The following is a 27,892-nucleotide window of genomic DNA, read 5'->3' on the forward strand; positions in this document are numbered from 1 at the left end:
GGATATGCCAGGTGGGCCGGAGTTCGGGCCCTGTCGAGCGGGGAGGGAGCAAGCCGTCTGTGAGGCCTGTCCAACATGCGTCCCCCCCCAGCTGAAGGCGGGGAGAGTCACCCATCTCCTTGGGGACTCTCTTCGTCGAGGCGGAAAAAGCGGGACAGGCCATCTGCGTTGGCGTGGTCTTGGCCTGGTCGGTGCTCCACGGTGAAGTCCATTCCCTGCAGGGAAATGGACCAGCGCAAGAGTTTTGGGTTCTCCCCCCGCATCTGCATCAGCCATTGCAGGGGTCGATGGTCGGTTTGTACCCGGAAGTGGGTACCGAAGAGATAGGGTCGGAGCTTTTTGAGGGCCCACACTACTGCAAATGCCTCCCTCTCGATGGTGCTCCAACGCTGTTCTCGGGCCAGGAGGCGTCGGCTGATGAAGGCCACCGGCTGGTCATGACCTTCGGGGTTCAACTGAGAGAGGACGGCCCCGATGCCGTGGTCGGAGGCGTCGGTCTGCACCACAAATTCCCGACTGTAATCGGGGGCCTGGAGCACCGGGGCGGTGCACAGGGCGGCCTTCAGCTCCTCGAAGGCCGCTTGACAATCAGGAGTCCAGTTGACCCGCTTCGGCTGGTTCTTGGATGTGAGACCCGTGAGGGGCCCCACGATGCTGCCGTAGTCCTTCACGAACCGCCGGTAGTAGCCGGTGAGCCCCAAGAAGGCTCGGACCTCGGTCTGGGTGACGGGGGGCTGCCAGGACTGGATGGCAGCAATCTTAAGTTGTAGTGGGGCCACCAGCCCGCTCCCCACTTGGTGCCCAAGGTAGGTCACAGACCCTTGGCCAATCTGGCACTTGCCGGCCTTAATGGTGAGGCCGGCCCGCTGGAGGGCTTGTAGGACCTCTTGGAGGTGACGGAGGTGGTCGGACCAGTGGCGGCTGTATACAGCGATATCGTCCAGGTAGGCAGCGCTGAATTCTTCAAGCCCTGCCAAGACCTGGTTCACAAGGCGCTGGAATGTGGCGGGGGCATTCTTCATGCCAAAGGGCATGACCTTAAATTGATAGTGGCCATCGGGGGTAGAGAAGGCTGACCGTTCCTGAGCCCTGGGTGTGAGGCCGATCTGCCAGTAGCCCGCCGTTAGGTCGAAGATACTAAGGTAGCGGGCGGCCCCCAGCCGGTCGATCAGCTCGTCTGCTCGGGGGATGGGATGAGCGTCGGTCCGGGTGACAGCGTTCAAGCCCCGGTAGTCGACGCAGAATCTCAGTTCAGGGGCGGAGCCGGGGGCAGCGGCCTTGGGAACTAATACGACCGGACTGGCCCAGGGACTGTCCGAGGGCTCGATGACCCCGATCGTGAGCATCTTGGCCACTTCCTCCTGTATGCAGGCCCTGTACCCGATCTGGTACGCGGTAGGCCCGGTGCCGGACAGGGGGACTGTCCCCGGTGTCTACGTCGTGCAAACACCAGGGGGTGACCCCGGGGGTGAGTGAGAACAGGGCAGCGAACTGCAGCAGGAGGTTCCGGCAGTCCTGGCGTTGCTCCGAAGTGAGGGCGTCAGAGAGCCGGACCCCGTCCACGGAGCCGTCCTTCTCCTGAGTCTTCAGGAGATCCGGGAGGGGCTCAGAGTCTTCTTCTGTGCCACTGTCTGTAGCCATCAAGAGGCTTAGTTCGGAGCGCACAAAGTGCGGTTTGAGCCGGTTGGTGTGGAGGACCCGAAGGGGGTTCCGGGAGGACCCCATGTCGATGAGGTACGTGACGGGGCTTTTGCGCTCGACCACTTTGAAGGGCCCCGTCCACTTATCTTGCAGGGCACATGGTTCGGTGGGGGACATCACCCATACTTGCTGCCCAGGCTCGAATTCAACGGAGGAGGCATTGTGATCATACCACCTCTTCATGTCCTCCTGGCTGGCCTCGAGGTTCGCCTTGGCCATCTCCCTGAAGCGCCGGGTCTGGTTTCGTAAGGCCAGGATGTATTTGAAGACGTCTGGAGGGGTCGTGAATCTGTAGGTGACCCCGCATTGTTGCCAGAGGGACTTCATGTATTTTGATATGAAATTCGTGCCTCGGTCGCTGACGACTTCTCGGGGGAAGCCTACCCGGGAGAAGATCCCCATCAGGGCCCGGCCAACCACTGGAGCGGTCACTGTCCGTAGAGGCACCGCCTCGGGGTAGCGGGTGGCATGGTCCACTAGTACCAAGATGAACCTGTGTCCTTGTGCCGTGCGGGGGTCCAGAGGTCCCACAATGTCTATCCCCACCCTCTCGAACGGGGTGGTGACCACCGGGAAGGGTTGTAGAGGGGCCTTCAGCTTCCGGCCACTCTTCCCGCTGGCTTGGCATGTGGGGCACGATCGGCAGTGGTTCAGGACGTCATTCCTCATTTTCGGCCAAAAAAAATGGGTCACCAGGCGACTGTACGTTTTGTCCTGGCCCAGGTGTCCAGCCAGGGGGACATCGTGGGCTAGGTTGAGCAGAAAGTCTCGGAAGCGGAGCGGTACCACCAGAACTCGACCGGCCCCCAGCTCGGCGATTCTTTGCTCGCTGTAGAGCAGGTCGTTATCCCAGTAGACCCAGTGGGTTCCGGTGGTGTCCCCGGCGGTTTGGGTGCTGGCTTGTTGGCGGAGTCCCTCGAGGGAGGGACAGGTCTTTTGTTCCTGGCGGAACTGTTCTTGGGTGGGCCCCCCTTCTTGCCGCCACTGAGCCAGATCCGGAAGGTCCTGGTGTTGCGCGTCTTCTTCGGTAGTCGGGTCCGGGAGGTCGGACTCGCCGTTGTCCTCTACGGGGGCAACCGGGGGCGGAGGTGCTGGCCATTCGGTTTCTTCTGATCGGGGGGCGGCACGGGCGGCCATGGATCGGGTGGTTATGCAGGCCCAGTCCGGGAGACCCAGCATCCCCAAGTGCTCTCTCCTCTCGACGGTGGCCCACGGGGAACTCTCGAGGTCATTCCCCAGGAGGCAGTCCACGGGGGCATCGTCCCGGACCGTCACCTTCAGTAGGCCGGAGACCCCTCCCCATTCAAACGGGACGCAGGCCATCTTACACATGCTCTCAGAGTTATCTGCCGAGCGGACGGGGCAGAGAATGTTCGGCAGGATCTGCTCGGGCTTCACCAGGTGACAGCGGACGGCCGTCACGCTGGCGCCGGTGTCACGCAAGGCCTCGGCTCTCTGTCCATTAATGGTCACCCACTGACCGTATTTTCTGGTGTTGGCGGGTAGGGGAGCCCGCGGAACCATGTCCCTTCCCCCTAAGCAGGCCAGGACCATGGCGGCCGGTTCCCACCCTTGCTGGTCCGGCTCATACTCCTCGGGTCCCTCCGATGATTGCTCTTCCCCCAGGGCAGCGGCAGCTACCTGGCGGGGCTTGGGTGGATGGTTTAGCGGGCAGTTCGGATCGTTGGCGTAGTGGCCTAGTCGCTGGCACCGGTGGCACGTGACGTTGGCTCGGTACCCAGGCCGCGACGGGGGGTTGCCCCGGCCGGCCGGAGGTGGGGTGCTGGCCACGGGGGTTGCTGGTAAGGCGTCTCTCCCTCGCCCCTGGCCCCCTCCTCCTCCCCGAGGACGGTGCTGGCCTTGGTTGCTTCTGTTCTGGTCGTGTGGCCCTTTCCGGCCCACTCGGGTGCTTTCCCACCGGTCAGCTTCGGCGGCGAGCTGCCGGGGGTCAGTCAGCTTACTGTCGAGTAGGTGCTGCCTGAGCTCGACGAAACAGTTGTTTGACAGGTGCTCCCATACCATAAGGTTGAAGAGTTGTTCGTAGGTGGTGACCTGATTTCCCTTGATCCAACCCTCGAAGGCCCAGCTGAAATAGTTCACGTATTCCACCCAAGTTGTACCTGGGATCCGGGTGCAATCTCTGAACCTCTGGCGGTACATCTCGGGCGTGAGGCCGTAGCGGGTGAGGAGGGCAGCCTTCATGTGGTCGTAGGACGACATTTGGTGATCGGGGAGCTGCAGCAGGGCATCGCGACCCTCGTTGATGAATCTCCCCCACAGTCCGGCTCCCCAATCACTCCGGTCGATCCGGTGGGAGGTCATTGCGATCTCATAGGCTTTAAACCACTGTTGTATGTCGTCTTCTCGGACATACTCGCGGACCACATCCTTGGGGATGTGAACTTTTTTCTCAATAGGCCCCGGGGTGTGTGGTCGCTCAGGCACCCCCAGTTCCTTATTCTGTTTGCGCAGTTCTATTTCCGCCAGTCGGCGCTCGTGCTCGAGCGTTATTTTTTTCTCTTCCAGCTCTCTTTGTCTCTGCTTTTCTTCTCGTTCCTCTCGAAGCCGCATATGCTCGAGGTTGATTTTCTGTTCAGCTAACTTAAGTTCCCCATCCATCTTGAGTCGTGCCATCTCTAATTCGTGTAATCTGACTCTGTCTCTTTCTCGTATCTCCTCCTGTGAGAGGCCCGTTCCCCGCTCCTCGGGAGTCGTGGCGTTCCCCTCTGGTGTGATGCTGTTTTGGTCTGGTGTGACGCTGCTTTGGTCGGAGGGTCCTGCGACCCCAGTTTCTGTCCATGACTCAAGAGCGCGCTTTAGATCATCCTTGGTACTCAGGCCGGTGGTAGCAATGCCAAGTTCTATGCAAAATTGTCTCAGTTCGCGGTGGTTGTATTCTTCTAGTTTCTCCATTTGGAACTTCTCGGTGGAGCTGCTATCTTTGGTCGACATCGTGCTTTGTCGTGGGGTGAGCTACTCTCTGTACGATTACGCGTTGATTCGGATCGCGCCGCTGGCCACCAATGTTAGAAAAGGTTGATGGACCGGGAGGGCCGGCCGGGGTCAGGAGGAGAGGTCTCCGGGGAGAGCCGTCTCCAGCGATCGTACAGACAAGTAACTTCCCCCCCACAGACAGATATCACACACGGATAAGGTTCAGTGTTCTTTATAAGCACTTATTTAAGGTACGGTTAAACGGTACAAGGAGGTCTGGACTCAGGGGTCCCCTCGATTAGAGTCTCGCAAGGTAGGGAAGGGGGTAGCGGGACAGTCTATTTACCAATCAGGTAGTTCGGATGAGATGATGATGAGCTCACAATCCTCGAGCTTGGTGGTTAGGTGGTATGGGCCGCGGCAGCGCCAGCAGGTCCCGGTGTGGATGGTCGATACAACGGGCCGCGGCAGTGCCAGCAGGTCCCCGGAAGATATACGGTCCGCGGCAGCGCCAGCAGGTCCCGGTGAGGATGGTCGTTACAACGGGCCGCGGCAGCGCCAGCAGGTCCCAGGAAGGTGACTGTTGCAGAAGGCCGCGGCAGCGCCAGCAGGTCCCGGTGAGGATGGTCGTTACAACGGGCCGCGGCAGCGCCAGCAGGTCCCAGGAAGATGAAGGTTGCAGAAGGCCGCGGCAGCGCCAGCAGGCAGGACGATGGTACACAAGAGCGGGCTACGGCAGCGCCAGTAGACCGTCAGGGTTGAGTTCACTCGGTGTCTCTCGACTCCAGGATACAACTGCCTTCCTGCTCCGGAGCTGCCTCAGTTATAGGGCTGGTGCCCTTTGATGTCCGGACCCTCGCACTTGGAGGTCGGAGGGTCCGGGATGAAGGTGTCCAGACACCCAGCAGGGGGTGGAGCCAGTGCCTGGGGGAGCTGGGGGCGATCGGCACCTGGCGGGGGAGAGCCCTTGACACTTCGTTCTCCCATTGACCTGCCAAGTGGTCCGCTCACCTCCTGGGTGGATGGTGGTGCCGGGATGTCGGGGCCGGCCAGGCCCGGGGTTAGGGTCGAGGGAAGGCCATGCGGCCGCGTGGTGCAGGGCCCAAGATGGCGGCTTGACCCGGCCGGGAAAGCCGGTGGGGCTGGACCCCGTGATGAGTAGGGGTCCGAGGGCAGAGGGTCCGTCGGGAGACGGAGAACAGGTGCTTGTTGCGGGGATATGCCAGGTGGGCCGGAGTTCGGGCCCTGTCGAGCGGGGAGGGAGCAAGCCGTCTGTGAGGCCTGTCCAACATGCCCCCAGGCAAGTGCAAACAGGGACAGTGCGCCCTATGACAAGTAATGCGCTGCCCCCAGGCAGGTGCAAACAGGGAGAGTGCGTCCTATGACAAGTAATGCTCTGCCCCCAGGCAGGTGCAAACAAGGAGAGTGCACCCTATGACAAGTAATGCGCTGCTCCCAGGCAGGTGCAAACAGGGACACTGCGCCCTATGACAAGTAATGCGCTGCCCCCAGGCAGGTGCAAACAGGGACAGTGCGTCCTTTGACAAGTAATGCGCTGCCCCCAGGCAGGTGCAAACAGGGAGAGTGCGCCCTATGACAAGTAATGCGCTGCCCCCAGGCAGGTGCAAACAGGGACACTGTGCCCTATCACAAGTAATGCGCTGCCCCCAGGCAGGTGCAAACAGGGAGAGTGCGCCCTATGACAAGTAATGCGCTGCCCCCAAGCAGGTGCAAACAGGGAGAGTGCGCCCTATGACAATTAATGCGCTGCCCCCAGGCAGGTGCAAACAGGGACACTGTACCCTATGACAAGTAATGCTCTGCCCCCAGGCAGGTGCAAACAAGGAGAGTGTGCCCTATGAGAAGTAATGCGCTACCCCCAGGCAGGTGCAAAGAGGGAGAGTGCGCCCTATGAGAAGTAATGCGCTGCCCCCAGGCATGTGCAAACAGGGAGAGTGCGCCCTATGACAAGTAATGCGCTGCCCCCAGGCAGGTGCAAACAGGGAGAGTGCGCCCTATGACAAGTAATGCGCTGCCCCCAGGCAAGTGCAAACAGGGACAGTGCGCCCTATGACAAGTAATGCGCTGCCCCCAGGCAGGTGCAAACAGGGAGAGTGCGTCCTATGACAAGTAATGCTCTGCCCCCAGGCAGGTGCAAACAAGGAGAGTGCACCCTATGACAAGTAATGCGCTGCTCCCAGGCAGGTGCAAACAGGGACACTGCGCCCTATGACAAGTAATGCGCTGCCCCCAGGCAGGTGCAAACAGGGACAGTGCGTCCTTTGACAAGTAATGCGCTGCCCCCAGGCAGGTGCAAACAGGGAGAGTGCGCCCTATGACAAGTAATGCGCTGCCCCCAGGCAGGTGCAAACAGGGACACTGTGCCCTATGACAAGTAATGCGCTGCCCCCAGGCAGGTGCAAACAGGGAGAGTGCGCCCTATGAGAAGTAATGCGCTGCCCCCAAGCAGGTGCAAACAGGGAGAGTGCGCCCTATGACAATTAATGCGCTGCCCCCAGGCAGGTGCAAACAGGGACACTGTGCCCTATGACAAGTAATGCGCTGCCCCCAGGCAGGTGCAAACAGGGACACTGTGCCCTATGACAAGTAATGCGCTGCCCCCAGGCAGGTGCAAACAGGGACACTGTGCCCTGACAAGTAATGCGCTGCCCCCAGGCAGGTGCAAACAGGGAGAGTGCGCCCTATGAGAAGTAATGCGCTGCCCCCAGGCAGGTGCAAACAGGGACACTGTGCCCTATCACAAGTAATGCGCTGCCCCCAGGCAGGTGCAAACAGGGAGAGTGCGCCCTATGACAAGTAATGCGCTGCCCCCAGGCAGGTGCAAACAGGGAGAGTGTGCCCTATGCAAGTAATGCGCTGCCCCCAGGCAGGTGCAAACAGGGACACTGTGCGCCCTATGACAAGTAATGCGCTGCCCCCAGGCAGGTGCAAACAGGGACACTGTGCCCCATGACAAGTAATGTGCTGCCCCCAGGCAGGTGCAAACAGGGAGAGTGCGCCCTATGACAAGTAATGCGCTGCCCCCAGGCAGGTGCAAACAGGGAGAGTGCATTCTATGACAAGTAATGCGCTGCCCCCAGGCAGGTGCAAACAGGGAGAGTGCGTCCTATGACAAGTAATGCGCTGCCCCCGGCAGGTGCAAACAGGGACACTGTGCCCTATGACAAGTAATGCGCTGCCCCCAGGCAGGTGCAAACAGGGAGAGTGCGCCCTATGACAAGTAATGCGCTGCCCCCAGGCAGGTGCAAACAGGGAGAGTGCGCCCTATGACAAGTAATGCGCTGCCCCCAGGCAGGTGCAAACAGGGACACTGTGCCCTATGACAAGTAATGCGCTGCCCCCAGGCAGGTGCAAACAGGGACACTGTGCGCCCTATGACAAGTAATGCTCTGCCCCCAGGCAGGTGCAAACAGGGAGAGTGCGCCCTATGACAAGTAATGCGCTGTCCCCAGGCAGGTGCAAACTCGTACTGCCTAGAAGGAAACGCGTTAGTGAAAAGCAGACTGCCTGACTGGAGCAACCGGTTATGTTCTGCTGTTCAGATGGCTTCTGCCTGCACTTGAACGAGGGGAGAGAGCTCCCTTTACAGATGGGTGCAGTGAGTGACTGCAGGGGGAAGTCTGGGTGGTCCGAAGGACCCTCTTTCTCTCCTTGTAGGGGTTATACGGACTGTGCTCCACGTTCTAGTAGTGCAGTCAGTGCACCTCATACCAGCCTCATTACCTTTGCACCCGTATCCATAATAGGGTGCGGACGCAGAGGCAAATTGTTCCACTCATTGGCATGGACTATGCCCCATGCTAATGAGGGAACACCCCCTACAGACAGTGCCTGTGCTGTGCATGCACCGGCACTTTCTGTATTACAGAAGGTGCCGCACAAGCGTTTGCGCCTGCTTCTGTAATACGACTGTGCTTCAGCGGCACAGAAGACCAGTGTACATGCCCGTTACACCCCTAGGGCACAGTTTGTAATTTGGCTCCAAGAACTGCTGGCCAGGGGTGCACCCAGTGTGCTTCCCGCAATAGGTGGATACGGCCTCCTCAGAACAGCCAATGGTCAGACTGGCGGTCGGTGATTGGACATTTTACCTCTCCCCATGGTGGGAAGGGCCTACTGCTACTGCTGGTAAATTCCATCAAGATACTCTAACGAGGGCCTTTGTTTCTACCCAGTGTGCACCCTGTGCTGTTTGTGTGTGTCACGTCATTAAAGCGGTTTGTGACTGGGAGGCCGCGTGCACTGTGACAGCGCTGAGGCAGATCCAGGACATTGGTGATGACAGTTCCCACTTTCCGAAAACAAGATCAGGTCAAACAATTAAAGCGCCAAAAAAGATTGATTGAAGAGATTTCATTGTACATATCTAGCTATATAGTTTGTAAAAGAAATGTAATTTTTTATTTAACAGAGGGGGAGATGAGGTGCCCTGTGGAAGACACAGTGGGTGTTGCACAAAATTGTGGGTCTCACTCAGGTTGTCTTCGCCCTTTGATTGGACTCACGAACCTCCAAGCTGCCTCAGCTGGACCTCTGGTTCCGATGCCCCATGAATGCTTGGCTGAACTCAGGGAGCGTGTCTTCATTCCTGAAACACGAGGAACTCGCCACAGCATCCGCACCCATCTCCCTTCATCTCCCCGTTGCGCTGGGGGTTGTCTAATAATGGAGAGCCCTGGCCCGGAAGGTCTGGCCGACTCCCCCTGGATTCCACAAACTGACCGCTTGGTGTCTTCTTTGTCCTGAACACGTTTGGGGGTGAAGGCTGCGAAGATGCTCTCAGCTTGGATTGGATGGCATTTCAAAGGCTTTTCGCCATTCATTCGAACTGACCTCTGGCGATCCCCCCCACCGTTGGAAAAATACTGACCCCTTCGAGACAGTAACACATACAGCATTTGAACTTCAAGAAGACACTTTACTGCACCAGCACTGAGGGTGTTTTCCACATACAAGAGTCTGTGTCACTGTCTCCTCAGGACCAAACCCTCTGCTGTGACCCAGAGAAGAAACAGTACTGCTGTGTGTGGAGAACAGGCATTGGCCACAGCAACACACGTGAGGTCCAACAGACCGAAGCCACATGGACAGTGCTTAATTTGTAGTACAATAAGTGCCAGGCCAGAGGTATTGCCCAGAAGGCCTAGTTGCGTGCACTACCAACTGGAGTTGTCATCAATGCCAAATGCAGGTATCAACGCTTCCTACGAAACATCACACTCCTACAAATGTGCCAGGTTAGACTGCTCTAGGATACCCGAAGCTGTGAAAATGGCCTGCACACACTTGAGGTTTTTTTTTAAATGTATTTTTAATTCCTGAGCTGATGTGGTCTGGACAAAAATAGACAGCCAGCGCCACCATGTGGTGATTTGCCATAAATAGGCGCTGGCGTTAAGAATTAAGTTCCAGTGCTGAGCACCAGCAAATGCTGGCAGAAATTAAGCACTGGACATCCATATGTGCCCTCTACCAAACACTTGCAGCATTGGGGACTTGGGTGGGGAGAAATGTTACCTTATCATGCAGGGCTGCTTCTAAAGGAGGTTTAGACAGGACATACTAAGGGAGCCAGCAATGTCGGTACAGATCCCGCAAGCAGGCTTAGCGCGTGTATTTGTGAATGCATGTGGTCCATGAACAGGACAGTTCCAGAGAAGGGGCCAGGGCGCCATTTTTGCTGTGCATGTCCATTACCAGTTGTAAGGGCACAAATAGACGTATTCTTTAATACAGAAGGTCAGCGCAGTAAAAGGATGGCATTACGGATTGTGGGGTGTGTGGGTGAGCTCCATCATACAAACCAAGGCCCCACAAAAAGGCCTCTCAGGGGTAAAATGTGGTAAGTGCCACAGTGTCACAAAAGGGGCTTCGTCCGGTCCTCAAACAAGGTGCACTGCCAAATATATGATGAACATACCAATTCCAACCATTTTATCATATTTTTATTCTGAAAGTACTCCATATTTAATCCAACAGTCTTTTTATACTCCGTCCATTCATTTTCATCAGTATCTCATCACAATATTTTCACAAGTGCGTCTCAAGGTTTCTCTTAGCAGCACCAGAGGGCTCAATGTTCCCCATGACGCTTCATCTTTACGTAGGGCTCGATTCACAGAACTAACTTAAGACAAAATCCTAAACTTACTACCATTTTGGTATTCACAGAAGACACTTACTCATTTTGGTATTCACAGAAGGCACTTACTCATTTCGGTATTCACAGAAGTTAGGACTCCTAACTTTAGGACTCCTAAATGCCTTCTGTGAATACCGAAAGTCTTAAAGTTAGGATTTGTCTCAGTTTAGGAGTCCTAAAGTTAGGACTACTAACTTCTGTGAATACCGAAATGAGTAAGTGCCTTCTGTGAATACCAAAATGAGTAAGTGCCTTCTGTGAATACCAAAATGGTAGTAAGTTTAGGATTTTGTCTTAAGTTAGTTCTGTGAATCGGGCCCAATTTTCCCACGTTTTTGCCCATGTTTTTGCAGACTTTTATTTAGTTTATGTTCAATTGGATAGAGTACTGATGGGTGTCTGTTTTTTACCATTTTGCATTGCAGTCACCCCCGAGGAAGGGAATTCTTCCAAAATGCAATGCATTCTGGAAGAATTCCATTCCTCGGGGGTGACTGCAATGCAAAATGGTAGAAAACAGACACCCATCAGTACTCTATCCAATTGAACATAAACTAAATAAAAGTCTGCAAAAAGAACATGAATGTTGTTTTTGCAGACTTTTATTTAGTTGTAAAAATATTGTGATTTGCAGCCACCTCGCATTCATCCTTTCCATATTCTCTCTTTCTTTGCAGGCTTCTTTTGTTCCTTCTTTCTATCCCCTTTCTTTGGTTTTTATGTGTTTTTCATTATTTTGTTCCTTCTGTCTACTCTTCACTCCTTCCCTCAGTTCTTTTTTCTAGCTTTCTATCCATCTTTCTATCAGTTTATTCTTATGTTGCTCCTGGAATTCTTTCCCACCTTCCTTGTATCTTTTCTTTTTTGTACTCGTCACATTCATTAATTCTTTCTTTCTCTTCTTTACTGCAATCACCCATCCTTTAAATTTTTTTCAAAATAACTTTATTCGGACAAAAGTGACATAAATACTGCAATATAAAAACATTTCAGAAAGGTTAAAAAGACATATATCAATTCAACAAATATAACAGAATTGACAGAAAGTAGCAGAAAAGTTTAAAACAATAAAGTGCCATGGGCGCTTGCAGCGCGGTTTAAGAACGAGCCTACATGTAAGCAAGTTTCCACACCAGATCATCGAAAAAACCTGTGAAAACGCGGCTCTAACCTACCTAATATTGGGATACTTATTTTTAAACAGAGGAATTAAAGACAACCTAGTATAAATTTCATACAATTTACAAAACAGCAAAAATGGTATCATCATTTGAGCTGTTTTGCCACGGCGTGGAATAGCAGCAAGATTTGGCTGAAAGCCAAGCGGGAAACATAGTAAATATTTAAAAGTATCAGCTCTATACCTGTCCTTTCATCTCACATTTCTTTTTTGCTATTTCATTATATTTGACTACTTTCCATTTTTCTCTCCGTTCATTTGTTTATTTTTAGTTTTGATCATTCCTTTTCGTCTTTCCACCCTCATTCTTCATTTTCTACCTTCCTTTTCTTTTCTAACACCCCTTTTTCTTATTTCCTGCGTTCATTTGTACCCTTTACCCTGCATGCTTCCTTTTTCCTTCCCTCTTTATTTACATTTCACTTGCTTTCCTTTGCGCTGCCTCACTCCATTGATCTCTTTTTTTCCTTTGTCATTTAAATAGTTTGTCTTTCTCTCTGTCATCATTTTAGACTGATTTTAGGTTTTCTTTGGTCCCCACCCTAAAGCTGTTTTGCTATAGTTTATTCTTGCAGAATGTACTAGTTTTAGCTTCTGACTTGCTGTTGACCTGGGCCATAATACAATCTAATCTGCCTCAGTGGCACCCCCACTTAAGCTGATATAGGGAGTGGTTCCCTACGCCCTTGCTCTTGGGCTCCACCCACATCTTGGTACCCCTGAGTGCAGGATTTGATTGGCTGAAGTTGTGTGCTTCGTCGTAAAGGAGTGCTTTGTTAACAGTTTTGGTGTGTAGCAAAGTTTATTCTCATTACAGCAGGACTGAGTTTGTTGTGGTGGCGGCCGATGCTCATCACGGTAGGCCTGATCTGTGAGCTATGAAATATTACAATAAAGGCTCTAGGCCTGACATATTTATTCTGAAAAGCGTATATTAACTTCAGTCCATTTAAGCGTAAATTGGTATTACTCTGTATGAAAGCCTACAGAAAAGGATTTTTATCAATGTAATCTCGCCAGTTACAGTAGTAGGCAGAGGTTGTGGTGTTGGTCACCTCTGTGACAAACCGTGCAATTAAAAGGTTTGCTCTGTGAGAATCCTTGTTAGGCCCTCTTAGGAGAGAGAGTATTGCGATTAGTCACCAGTAATTGTGTATACCTTTGTCATGTTACGAGTGTATGCCTGATGGTTGCCGTGAGGAAACTTAGGGCCATATGTAGGTAGCTAAATACCGGTCGGTAACGGCCGAAAATCGGTAATTTCCCCGTTACCGACCGGTATTTAGCCCTTTCTAATGTAGGAGGCAGGTTTTAAGGATTCGGTAATTTACCGATTCCTTATTTTAAGGAATCGGTAAAATACCGAATCCTTAAAAGCTATGTAGGAGGTACTCAAGTGAGTGCATTTTTGCATTCAGGATTCGTTATTTACCACCAACTACAAGTTGGTGGTAAATACTGAATACCTTTAAAAAAGCAATAATTTGCTTTTTTCAAGGTGCCATGTGGCAAACATACATGCCCTTAGGGCATGTATGTGCGCCACATGTGCACAAATGCACGATTCAGGGGTGCAACAGGGTGTCAATGTGACACCCTGCCACCCTTGAATATGCTCCCCCTATTACCGATTCAGTATTTACCGAATCGGTAATAGTGAATGGCTTCCCATTTATTCCTATGGGCCTCCAGGCCCATAGGAATGAATGGGAAGGTGATTCCTTATTACCGAATCGGTATTACCGATTCGGTAATAACGAATATTACCGATTCGGCATTTTTTACCGAATTTTTAGCTACATATGAAATACCGATTCCTAAATACCGATTCGGTAAAATTCGGTATTTAGGAATCGGTATTTCATATTTACCTACATCGGGCCCTTACTCTCAAAACAGTCGGCCTGATTTGGTTATGGTGACGAGCTTTAGCAATCAGGCTGATTGTTGCGTCTGGAAAAGTTACGTCTGATGCAATACGTGTGATTACTTCTTTGGAAGAATTATGACAAAGGCAGTAGACTTGACCTATTTATTATGAAAAACATATTGGTGCATTGAGAATAGATATGCAGGATACTATAGGTTTGAAATGTTTATTAAAGGCAGTAGGCCTTGGCAGCGAGTTGTTATCAAATTGTGTTACCGGCTACAGACTGGTGGCCTTTTTGCGTTGGCCCTCCACTGTGGCAAACCACGGGGGTTTTCACTGTTACAGCTTTGGGGGCCTCGAATAGTATAAAATCTTACAAAGAAATCGGGTGAAAATATCTCCGCCCACACACTTTCTTCAATCATAAATAATAATACATAATCATTTCATTTAACACATCTGATATTCATGACTATAACATGATCAAGACAGGTCTAATAGTCACAACACTTAAGCAATGTGCAACAGATAAAAGAGATATAAACCATGTATTAAAACCGTAATCTGATTCTAGTCTGTGACTGAGACTTTGCCTAAAAGTTCTTTCTCCTGGTGTGCAAATTTCGCTAGTCTAGCCAGTTCCATTTGGATCTCCAAATTGAAAAGAAGTTTCATGGCATCTGTGCATGTACGTGTGCCATATTTTAAAAACAGAGGTTTCAATAAAGTGCAACGTGCGCGAGTCAAACAGTGACATATGCAAACCAAGTGAACCAGAGATTCCTCATACTGGTGACACAGTCCACACGTAGTAACCGCCTCTAATGTTTTCCAGCGAGTGTTGATATCTTTTATCGGCAATACCATAAGTCTCACTGACAAGATTCGCTTTAAAATTGTCTTGTTCAAGGCGGCATCAAAGTATGGCTGCCTCAATCGATCATGGTAGGAGCTAGCTAATAACCTAACGTTACTACTGGAAGACTCCAGTTCTTTTATGTCATCTTCCTTGGATAATAGTCTGACTTGTTTTTTTAAAATAGATTTTAAAATTCCGGGATGATAAATAAAATCCTGCCAATTAGTCAGATCAAGTTGCCGTTCAGTGCAGGCGGCGAGAAGGCTGTTTGTCCACGAATTATTGCCTTTCATAAAAATTTCTTTCAGAATTGCTTTCATTGTGTTCGGCGGTGCGGCACAGACCCCTCGATAGTACCGAACAATCAATGCCAATGCTCGTAACTTTGTTTGTTTAGCCCGAATTCAAGTCATACCAAAGCGTTCCGGGCATGGACTGGAATCTGAAAGATCTGCTTGAATGCTCGGCAGTTGATACGTTCCATGGTGTTAGTTAATGCAGCAGGAAATACTAGTTGGTCGTATATGACTGAGGGGAGTAGCTTAGCTCTTATAACCTTTCTGATGGGTTCAGTTGTCGGGCTGCTTAGTTTGGAGTTCAGTTTCCATCTGGCATACTTACTCACTCACTGCCTTAGCTTTTGAGTCGACGGGTGCAGTGTGTGCTGCGGACTTCCCATTACTCATAATCTAAACCCCCAAATAATTATATTTAGTTGTTGTGGAGAGCACGGGACCCACGTCTGGGCATACCCTTCTTCCCACTCGGGGTGACAAATGCAAAAAGAACTATTGATGGACAGAATGCAGAACAATGTCATACATTCACCCCAGTACAGAGATTTGGGCCTAAATCCATTGTTTTCTTGCTCACCATGCCATTCCAGTTTGAACCCAGCCATATGCAAATCAGTCTTGACCCTGTGCCTCATGGGAACAGTCCAGCCCGAACTGCCAAGCCAGGTCCTCCCTGGACTGGAAACAAGCATCCTAGGACCGGTTTCGGGGATTCACCCCTCTTCAGCCAGGATAGCTTGATTCCAGTGGCATGGAGAGCACGGGACTCACGTCTGAGCATACCCTTCCCACTCGGGGTGACAAATGCAAAAAGAACTATTGATGGACAGAATGCAGAACAATGTCATACATTCACCCCAGTACAGAGATTTGGGCCTAAATCCATTGTTTTCTTGCTCACTCTGCCACCCCAGTTCAGACATGGCCATATGCAAATCAGTCTTGACCCTGTGTCTCATGGGTACAGTCCAGCCCGAACTGCCAAGCCAGGTCCTCCCTGGACTGGAAACAAGCATCCTAGGACCGGTTTCGGGGTTTCACCCCTCTTCAGCCAGGATAGCTTGATTCCAGTGGCATGGAGAGCACGGGACTCACGTCTGAGCATACCCGTCCCACTCGGGGTGACAAATGCAAAAACAACAATTGATGGACAGAATGCAGAACAATGTCATACATTCACCCCAGTACAGAGATCTGGGCCTAAATCCATCGTTTTTTTGCTCACCATGCCATTCCAGTTTGAACCCAGCCATATGCAAATTAGTCTTGACCCTGTGCCTCATGGGAACAGTCCAGCCCGAACTGCCAAGCCAGGTCCTCCCTGGACTGGAAACAAGCATCCTAGGACCGGTTTCGGGGTTTCACCCCTCTTCAGCCAGGATAGCTTGATTCCAGTGGCATGGAGAGCACGGGACCCACGTCTGGGCATACCCTTCTTCCCACTCGGGGTGACAAATGCAAAAAGAACTATTGATGGACAGAATGCAGAACAATGTCATACATTCACCCCAGTACAGAGATTTGGGCCTAAATCCATTGTTTTCTTGCTCACTCTGCCACCCCAGTTCAGACATGGCCATATGCAAATCAGTCTTGACCCTGTGTCTCATGGGTACAGTCCAGCCCGAACTGCCAAGCCAGGTCCTCCCTGGACTGGAAACAAGCATCCTAGGACCGGTTTCGGGGTTTCACCCCTCTTCAGCCAGGATAGCTTGATTCCAGTGGCATGGAGAGCACGGGACTCACGTCTGAGCATACCCGTCCCACTCGGGGTGACAAATGCAAAAACAACAATTGATGGACAGAATGCAGAACAATGTCATACATTCACCCCAGTACAGAGATCTGGGCCTAAATCCATCGTTTTTTTGCTCACCATGCCATTCCAGTTTGAACCCAGCCATATGCAAATCAGTCTTGACCTTGTGCCTCATGGGAACATTCCAGCCCGAACTGCCAAGCCAGGTCCTCCCTGGACTGGAAACAAGCATCATAGGACCGGTTTCGGGGATTCACCCCTCTTCAGCCAGGATAGCTTGATTCCAGTGGCATGGAGAGCACGGGACTCACGTCTGAGCATACCCTTCCCACTCGGGGTGACAAATGCAAAAAGAACTATTGATGGACAGAATGCAGAACAATGTCATACATTCACCCCAGTACAGAGATTTGGGCCTAAATCCATTGTTTTCTTGCTCACTCTGCCACCCCAGTTCAGACATGGCCATATGCAAATCAGTCTTGACCCTGTGCCTCATGGGAACAGTCCAGCCCGAACTGCCAAGCCAGGTCCTCCTTGGACTGGAAACAAGCATCATAGGACCGGTTTCGGGGATTCACCCCTCTTCAGCCAGGATAGCTTGATTGCAGTGGCATGGAGAGATACGGTGACCACCTGACATGGAGGCAAATTCAGGACAGGTTGTAAAAAATTCAGAACAAAGGGTCAAAAGTCAGGACAAAAATATAGAATAAAATGTTAGTTTCATTACACATTGGCGGAGCGGCAACGCCCCACTGGTTCATCAACGCATCTATTTACTATATTTTATATTGCACTATTTATTCACTGTGCTGTGTGTGAGGTTGCCTCCAGGTGTACTACATTCAGGTGTCACATTATGTCCTTGTTCAGTAGTAACTGAAGCCCTTGAGCACAATGTCAAGGGCACGACTCCTACCCAAGTGCATCCAATCTTTCTTGGAGAGAAAGACGCAGCAAAACTTTGATTATGCAGATGAGCCGGGATTTGAACACAGGTTTCCTGATCACACAGAGCGCAATTAAGCAACTGAAAAGATTGCTTTTTTTTCCTCAATCCCTTTAGCACCAGAAGACAGTGTTTTGTAAAAACCTGTCAGATGTATAGAAAGCTGTGTTAAGTAAACACAGACCACAGGTTAATCTGACACAATACCTAAAAAAAGGAACTTAGTGAAGGTGAAGAACTGCGGGACAACAAATCACTCACGGGCTTTCCCAGTCTTTAATACCTATTCAACGCAGTGACCGAAGTGCATTAAAAACAGTGCATTTAAAACACTGAATGCAGTGGGGGTGGGGTCAGTGGGCATGGAGGCAGAGTCAAGCAAATGAACAGTGCTTAATTTGAGCCGGTGGTTTCCGGTGCTCTGCACCAACATTTCAATTGTTTCCAGTGCTGCCACCAGCACTTAATTGTCAAAACCGCACTTATGACAGTCTGCCACATGGTGGCGCTGCTCTTGTAATTTAGAGATGAGCAGAACGATTGTTTCTGAATACAATCTACATTAAAAATTATTAATACCTGACTCCTCAGTCATTCTTTTAGCTTTGGGGACCTGGAATAATATGAACTGTCGCTCTTGCAGGCGAGAGACATGGTTAGTAGTTGTTTTGGTACCGTCCTTGGCAACGATGATGCGGCAATGGGTGGTGCAACCTGCAGTGACCTCCTGGTCAGGGCCCTGGCACTTAGTATTTTACAAATTAAGCACTGTTCATGCCTAAAAGGAAGGTCTTGCTGGTTGGCATCCCCACGGAGGTGCCTATTAAAAAGGCACCGCAATGAAAGCATCAAAGCCCATTCCTGCTTAGCATGGACTGTGCTGTCCATGACGTGCAGAAAGCGGGTGTATGCAGACATTGGGGCACACCATGTGCCCCCAATGAATGCATCCCATGGCCCTGAGGCAACAGGGGGCACTTTAGGTCCCCTTTGTTTCCTCACTGCCACAGTTTTCATGGAGACCTCTGACTGCCCTGCCAGATTGGGGATCCCTGGTGGTTGTGGCGGTCCTATGGTAGTCCGACTGCTGAAGTATGTGAGGGGAGTGTTGAGAAAAGTGACAAAGAGTACAGTGAAGTTTGTGAGGGAAGTGATGTGAAAAGTGACTGACTGTACACTGAAGCGTGTGAGAGAAGTGATGTGAGGAGTGACTGAAAGTACATTAGTGTTTGAGTCAGTAATGTTAGAAGTGACTGAGTGTACATTTAAGTGTATGAGAGAAGTGATGCGAGGAGTGACTCAGTGTACATTGAAGTGCTGGAAGGAAGTGACTGAGTATACATTGATATGTATGAGGGAAGTGATGTGAAGAGTGACTGAGTGCACATTGAGGTGTCTGAGGGAAGTGATGTGAGGAGTGACTTAGTGTACATTAAAGTGTAGGAGGCCAATGATGTGAGGAGCGACTGTGTACATTGAAGTATACAAAAGAAGTGAGTGAGTGTACATTGAAGTGTTTGAGGCCAGTGATGTGAGGAGTGACTGAGTGTACATTGAAGTGTTTGAGGCCAGTGATGAGAGAAGTGACTGAGTTCATTGGTATGTATGTGGTAAGTGATGTAAGGGGTTTCTGAGTGTACATTGATTTGTATGTGGCAAGTGATGTAAGGGGTTTCTGAGTGTACATTGATATGTATGTGGTAAGTGATGTAAGGTGTTTCTGAGTGTACATTGATATGTATGTGGTAAGTGATGTAAGGTTTTTCTGAGTGTACATTGATATGTATGTGGTAAGTGATGTAAGGGGTTTCTGAGTGTACATTGATATGTATGTGGTAAGTGATGTAAGGGGTTTCTGAGTGTACATTGATATGTATGTGGTAAGTGATGTAAGGGGTTTCTGAGTGTACATTGATATGTATGTGGTAAGTGATGTAAGGGGTTTCTGAGTGTACATTGATATGTATGTGGTAAGTGATGTAAGGGGTTTCTGAGTGTACATTGATATGTATGTGGTAAGTGATGTAAGGGGTTTCTGAGTGTACATTGGTATGTGTGTGGTAAGTGATGTAAGGGGTTTCTGAGTGTACATTGATATGTATGTGGTAAGTGATGTAAGGGGTTTCTGAGTGTACATTGGTATGTATGTGGTAAGCGTGCGTACATTGATGTGGTGGAGGCAGTGAGGTAAGCCTGTGCATCTTTAAGTCCCTGTTCTTTAACTCCTGCTCTCTGTCGCTTGTCCTTCCAGGGCTGGCCTGCCTGCACATAGCCACGCTGACGAAGAACCTCTCTCTGATCTCCCTGCTGCTGAAGAGGAAGGCGGACATCAACATTAAGGTACCAGCGACTGACTGACTATTCAGGGCCAGCTACAAGGGCCCCAAGCCCGCCCTTCAAGTAGGGGACTCCCCATGCACTTTGTAGGGTCTCTCAGAGGGAGGTGTACCAAGGACCCAGGGGGAAGGCAGGAGCTGTGGCCCCAGCAGAGACCCCTAGGGTGGCAGTCATTCTGTACATGGCAGCAGTGGGCTGGCCTTCAGCAGTGTGTCCCACGTCAGAGGGCAGAATGTGCCCCCCCCCCCCACACCCCCTGCCCTCAGCTATCAGTGTCCGCCTCTGCCGGGGTCTGCCTGGGTGGTTCTCACCAGGGTGGGCCTCACCAGGGTGGGCTGCTCTCAGACCTTGAGGTGTTTACCGGGGAGTTGGTGAAAAGAATCACACGCTTGTGAAAAGCAGCTCCCCCGTGGTTGCACAAGTGAACACCGAAACACTTCATATTTGGGAGGTGATGGACGGGAGGCCACAGATGGAATGGGAGCTCGGGGAGGAAAGTGTCCTTAACTCCTAAAAGAAGAGGTATCTGTCAGAGAGAGACACCTTAATTCTTAAAGTTATCAGTGCTCAATTGGAAAAATAACCCCAGGAATCCTTAAAGAGGGAGACTGCGGAGGCGGGGTTAAAAGAGGAGGCGCAGAGGACAGGAGGCGGAGTCAGGCAGGGTGGAGTCAGAAGGTGAACATTAAATGACATCTTTGCACTGTAGAGGACTCTTTAAATAGGAAATACTATGCTCTGACAGAGCTTAACACGTTTATACCTGTGTGTGTGTTGTACAGTTCAGCACACATGCAAAGTCAGAAATGTTTTGAGAAAGCAAAACTTTCCCCTAACTTTACACCAACCTCAAAGAGGTGTGAATGTTCGGCGTAAATCTCTGACTACCAACATTAGTAGGTTGGGATTTGTGTCAAAAGTCAATGATGTTTGCACGGAAACACTCAAGTACCACCCATCGAACATCGGCTTGTCGCAAAGACGCGCAGCGAAGCACAAAGCGGTACTTTACGTTACTTTGGAGCTACCCTCCAGGGCAAAACATGTTTTGCACCGGAAACTAAATTCCACGATCAACACATCTATCACTTTTGTAATCCAGAGACGGCGCAAAGTGTTGTTACATTTGGTCCCAAGTGCTTCATTGTTGGGTTGCACCTACACTGATATATACGTTGTTTCTGAGTCAACTGCCTAATCTACCGTTGTAAAAACCCTGGAATAAAATGCTATTTTGTAATCTATTGCTTGGTTTAGCGCCTCTTCTGGGGGAAAGAAGCTCTGTATAAATACAACTACGCTACATTATGAATACTTAATCTCTAATCTTTAGTATAACCTTGAAGATTATGTGACAAGCAGGTTACTCTGTGCTGCACGAATGGATACTATTGCAGCTACCAATCAGTGGCAGCTGGCATCTACGGGGAGTGGTGGGCAAGCAAATGGGTGGTTGCGTGCACTATCGCGCTGCAAATAACACAATAAAAATGAATTTACCTTACATGCAGGACACATCCTCCTCCTCGCTGCACATCCTCCTCCTGCTGCAGTCAAGTGTTCAGGGGGGGCCCCAGCCAACTCCCTTAACAAATCTTGGTGCTGCTCTCATGCTGTTACCAGCATGAGAGAAGCACCAGGATTGGCGGGAGCGTCCTCTCTTGGCGCTCCCAAGGGCACTGGAGGTCTGTGCTTGGTCTAACCCAGCTGCTTTAAGACAATTTGGTTAGAGAGGTTTCAAAGTCTGCATGTCTGGCTGGTCATTGCAAGACGGCCAGAACAAAGGGACATGCGCACTTTGAACGGAAGTGCCCAGACAGCCCACCCTCCTCCTGCCACTCAGCAAGCCCCGTCCTGACACTTGGTATGAGGCGGGTCGATGAAAAATAAAATGGTAATAAATTAACTTTATAACCATTTTATTTTTTGTCTCTGGGGATTTTTTGGACATATTAGTTGGTGGGGCAATGCTCCTCCGCCCTAATGAAGGAGCCGCCCCTGGTGCCAATGTGATTACACTCACACCCCAAACATTCACACAGGACATCGCATAAATACAGACGCAAATGACCAAAAGTAAAAGAACTACAGTAAAACATCAGCTTAGTCCTTGGCTCCTTAACTGATAAACTGCCTCATTGTATCTGTAATCGCTGTGACATTAAAAGCTGTGCCAAGCCCCGAGACGGCCCGTTGAAAAGGAACTGTCTGTAAACCACGCAGCCGCGAGAGGACAGAATGACCGAGCCCGGGAACTTGAACAATGACTGGACTCCATGCAAAGAAAATATTTATCTGTCAACATTTTGAGTGACCAGCACAGGAGCGACTTCAACAACAACCCCTCCTTGGTGAAAAGGCATTAATTACTTGTCAACATTTCAGCCAACTGCGCTGGGAAGGGAGGAAATGAGCCGCATCAAACCCACGCAGGCAGCTGCTCCAGCGAAGATCTGCACACGGGGGCTATTCACAAACTGCATTTTGTAGGACTTTAGTAGCACTGCAACAGTACTGCTAAAGATGTTGCTATTCACAAACCTGCGAGTGTAAATCTCCACCTCCACCGCTCCCATCCTTTCTAAGGGTAGAACGCCACACATGTACGTTTACTACTTAGGGACCGATTCCATTGTCGGATGGACCGGAATCCATCCGACATCGGTCAGGAACTGGAACCGAATGACCTCCTGTCGTCGGTTCCAGCCCTGGAAGTAGGATGCGACCGAACCCTATTCTTTTCAATAGGAGCATACATTCCAAAGGGAATGCATACTCCCATTGAAAAGAGCAGAGGTGCAGTTCATTCCTGCACCCCGTGGCAGACACCAGGGATCAACAGGATAGCGCCCCCTAGGCCACCATTCGACAGCTTTGCACCCATGAGGGCCCTGCTGGGGGCCCCCAAAGCTGTTTCCCTAATGCTTCTCTGTGCCGGAAAGGCCAGCACAAAACGGCAGAGGGAAACTGCATCGTATCCCCTCGGGCGGCAAGAGCCGGCCGTGGGATTACTGCAGGGTTTCCGGATGGCGGACGGGCTCTCTGAGCCTGTTAGAAGCCATTCGTTAAACCGATTCGGATTCCTTCTGACTGAGCCCATCGGAATGGCTCGGTCAGAAGAGAATCCGAACAGCAGAGTACGGTACTGGCAGGAGTGCTCCGAAACGACGGTCGGAGCCTTTCCTGCTCGCATTGGAATCGGACCCTTAGTAGTAAATGTGGGAGGGATCAGGGAGTGTGGCTGGAAAAAAGGGGCATACTTACTACTAAACTGGAAGGGTTTAGGGGGGAATAGGGAGCGGTTTGGGCAGGGCTAGGGAGGAATTCCCTAGCCCTCCCCCCCCCCACCACAAAAGAGTAAGCCATTGCTATTCACAAACTGCACTTCTGAAGAGACCTCAGACAAAATGGAACCCAAAACAGTAGCAAATATACTCCAGCTCAGAGCTGGAGTAAGCCCAGCACCAAACACGGCCAACCACTGGTACTGCAACACCCTCTCCTAAAAAATATAAGAGGTAAGGACTTAAAGTGAAACCCCATAAGAAATAATGTTAAATTAAATTATGTTACATAGATACAAATATAAATAAATATAATTTAACATTTAAAAAAATCTCAAAATAAAACATTTATTATTTGATTGTGAAATATTAAAACGTTTTTGGATTTATATAGGACTCTAACATTAATTTTTATTAGAATATAACCAAACTACTTTTAATTAATTCTATACATCACTTTTAAAAATTATAATTGCATAATAAAATAATAATTTTTTACTGTAGATGGTAATTTACAAAAATAAGTTTGATTTAATTTAATAAATGTAAATTCATTAAAGATTATATTAAAAATGGAGGGCCTGATTTTGATGTCGCCGACAGGCCGTCAGTGGCGGTACGACCGCCAACATCCCTTCGGTACGACCGCCACATTACCATGCTGGCAGTCGGGCCCACAGCTGTCCAACAAAAGAACGCCACCTCTGCAAGGATCAAAGATCCCGACGGGGCGGCAGTCGGAGCATCGTCCCAGCATTGCAGCGGTGCCGAAGCAGGCTTTAATGTCGAGATTACAATATCCCTTTCCGACAGCCTTTTCTTGGCGAGAACACCGCCATAAAAAGGTTATGTAAAAGAGAAATTGGGGACCCCAATCAGGGCCCCATCTGTGAAGGCCCACTGAAAAATGGCCCTGGGGACACACGTAGTACACCTCTGTGCACCATGTGCCATGCACGACATGGTGCATGGCACACAATGCACGGACATCGGTGTGGCCCTTACCTATGGCTGCTGCATGCCCCTTGCATGTTTCCGACCGCCAGCCCGGAGGTCATATCCAAATAGGGTGGTCGGACCGCCCGCATGCTTGTCTGCAATCTCCCGACCACGCAATAGCGGCCGGCGGTCCGACTGATCGGCATCAAAGTGATGCTTTAAGTCTCTAGTGTTGTAACATTGGTTTTATTTTGTTGTACATTTAAAAAAATACACCCAAAATTAATTTATATTAAAATGTAATATTTTAGTTTTTTGTTTACTTAGAAAAACTTTTTTACTTTTCTGTATACTTTCCCCTAAGGAGACATCTGAGTTGGGGTGGAGATATCTCTATGATAAAGTAAAGTGAAAATTACAAATCTTTATTAACCTTTATAATACATTTCTAAAAATATTTTTATGCAATATTAAATGTTTTTTAACACATTTTTTAACATGAATTCATATTTATTTACATTTAATAATTTTAAATAAGTTAATTTATTGTAACATTGTTTCCTATGGGGTTTTATTTTTAGTCTCTGTCTCCATTATTTTCTGTGGTAGGTTGTGGCAGTATCAGTGGCTGCCCATGTGTGGTGCTGGACTTACCACTGTTTCTTTCTGGCAGAAGTAACTTACACTCATCAATTAGGCTCCGCCCCCTGAGATGCATGAGTTTACTCTTTTCAGTAACATTACTCTCAGATTTTGTTTTTGAATAGCAAAAAGTAGTAAAGTTACTCAAAAGTTTAGGAGTAAACTTACACATGTAAATTACTCCTAGGTGTAAGGACCTTTGTGAAGAGTGTGGCTGCCTTCATCCAGGACAGGCTGTATCGCTGCACTGGGACACGCTGCACTGGGACATAGGCGGACGGAGCTGCTGGGACCGGTCCAGAACCCAGTACTTGATCAATAATACATCACATGTGTGTTTCACCACCCACACTGTTCAGCATGGTATCTTCTGTCACTCTGACCGATGCCTTCCACCACTCTACTGAAGTACAGAACTGACGGGAAGCTAGTGACTGCGTGCCGTCACCAAGGCGAAGGAAACTGGACTGTGAGACTTTCTCCTTGCTGACAATTGTGCTGTGAATACTAGTCCGGAGCCAGAAATGCAAGCCAGTATGGACAAGATTTCATCTGCATGTAGCAACTTCAGTCTCGCCAGCAGCATGGAGGACACTGAGGTCGCCATGCGCCAGCCAGCTCCCCACGCTCCGTACCCAGAACCATCCATCACTGTACTGGACAGTGGAACACGTCACATATCTGGGCAGTGCCCTTTACAGAGCTGTGTCAATCGATGCTGAAGTAAACTGCAGAGTTGTGAAAGCCAGCTCTGCTTTTACTGGACTGTGCTCCAACGTTTGGGAGCCTCGAGGGATCAGCCGACCAACGAAGCTGAAGGTCCAGCAAGCCGTGGTGCTTCCCAGGGCTTTGAGTGGGATGAAAAAACTGGGGGGTCTCTCGAAGGGGCGTGGCCTATGTAATTAAGGGCGTGGCTTAAAACCATGTAAGCCAAACATCTGTAATTAGCATAGTGTGCCGCCCAACTTGTATTTTGCTGTCTCTGTCATTGCATCCAGATATATGATACAACAAGTAACATCATACCTACAAAATAGGACTATTGGCTTTGTCAATGGCTGTTACTAACTGCAAAAAGAGAAGGGAAATCCTGAGAGAAAATGGCTCTCTTTAAAGGATTTCCCTTCCTCCAACAACGCAGCTCACCTGGCATGATGTCATGCCTTGACCTCCACTACTCCGTAGTGAGCAAAATGAGCGTGCACACATCGATGCGCATGCTTTCACTGCAGTCCAAGAAAATGGACTACCTTTGCGAGGCCTGAAATTAGAGCCTGATAGAGACCTGTTTGGGAGGCCCCCTGAAAATAACTGCCGGTACTCAGGCCCGGATAGACCTGGCCCACTTAAAGCCCTGGTGCTTCCAACTCTGCTGTACCCCGGTGAGACGTGGACTGTCCACCGCAGTCATGCACGACGGCTCAATCACTTCCACACGTCCATGTCCTGTCTGTTCAAGCTTCTGCGAGTCAGGTGGCACGACAAAGTGCCGGATACTGCAGTCCTTTCCATATCCAGGCTGCCGTTTCACACACTGCTGATGAAAGCGCAGACCAGATGGGCTGGGCATGTTGTTAGAATGTCAGATGAGCGCCTCCCCAAACCGCCCTTGTATGGAGAACTCACTCAGGGAAAGCTCTCCCATGGAGGACAAAATAAGCAGTTCAAGGACCTACTGAAGACCTCCCTGAAGTCCATTGAGATCAACACCGGCACCTGGGACACCCCAACACTGAACCCCCCAGCAGGCGCAGCCTCATTCACAAAGGGCCAAACCTCCGAGGCGAGGCGTACTGCTGAGGCTCAAAGAAAGCGTGCGCTGCGCACGTCCAGAGCTCTGCGCATCACAGACAATGCGGCTGCCCTGGCACCCGCAGGGTGCCCTAAGGAGGGCGGGTCTCTAGTGCCAGCAAGGCACCAGCCCACCCCCCCTTCTTCTAAGTGTGGGGACCTCTCAGGGAGGAGTCCCCCTACTCTGGCAGCCAGGGGCTGCGGCACGCAGGGCACGTCATTTCCGGGGCGCGAGGAACAGGGGCGTGTGGGGGGGTATGCAGAGGGAATGGTGGAACCAGGGAGCATTAGCAGACCCGTCATTAAATATTCACGGCCCAAGTAGTTAGCCGGGCTGGGCTTGGGCCCTGCGGGGGGTGACTGGGGTCGCTCCCCACTGCCCCTCTCCGTGTTGGGTGAACGGGGGTCTGGGCTCACGTCCTTAAGGTGCTCCCGTTCCTACAGCGCAGCGGAGCAGGTGGCCGCGGGCTTCACTTGGGAGCATCGTGTCATCACGACCTGCCCCGGTCGCTGCGGCGAGAGGACTCTAATGATTATATTTGCCCCTCTAAATGGTAAGGACTCCAGCACAAGAGGTAGAGTGATTATACTATATTTATTGCACTTATTACAATCAGCAAAGGAGAGCGCTCTCTGCCGAGATCTAAGATGGCCACCGCGTTCTACGTCATCGCGTACACGCGACGACTAGAACGCTACACTACATATCTCCCTTCTTTACAGTCACAACAATTTTCAATTAAACCAATGTCTCAGGGTTAATTGCAGTTTGTGGTATTCCCTTCTCCCACCTCGAAGTCCTTGTACTTCAATGGCCTTATGACCGCTCTCCCGGTGCGGGTCCGCCTCACCGGAGTCACAGGCGGGTGCACCTCTCTCTCTTGGGTGTTCCTGGTTCCCCTTATCTCCCCACTCCTGGGAACTTCACTTCCCGGCAAGCTGAGAGTGAGTCCCGCCGGCTCCTCCATTCTTGAATCGCTCGCATCCTCTATTTCTTCTTCTCCTTCTCCTCCTTCTCGGATTGCCCCCGAACCAACCTTCTCCAGATTGTTCTCTACTCCTGGTATTTGGGGGGTTCCCGTTTGTCCCTTCTCTTTCACACTCCATCCTAAGATCTTGTTGCATTTGGACATCCTGTCTTGGGACCAGACTTTTCCATCGCTTAATAAAGCTGCCCGACTA

The 27,892-nt window shown here is 50.4% G+C and overlaps 1 protein-coding gene across 1 annotated transcript in view; it reads left to right on the forward strand.

Annotated features, from left to right (window-relative positions):
- Positions 1 to 27,892, forward strand: part of NFKBIE (NFKB inhibitor epsilon) — a 297,463-nt gene that overhangs the window by 217,915 nt on the left and 51,656 nt on the right. The window contains exon 4 of the mRNA XM_085610189.1: positions 19,969 to 20,057. Coding sequence (XP_085466315.1) covers positions 19,969 to 20,057 — 89 coding nt within the window. The remainder of the gene's footprint in view (positions 1 to 19,968; positions 20,058 to 27,892) is intronic.

Source organism: Triturus cristatus, chromosome 6 (genome assembly GCF_964204655.1).
Source record: "Triturus cristatus chromosome 6, aTriCri1.1, whole genome shotgun sequence".
NCBI classification, from domain to species: domain Eukaryota; kingdom Metazoa; phylum Chordata; class Amphibia; order Caudata; family Salamandridae; genus Triturus; species Triturus cristatus.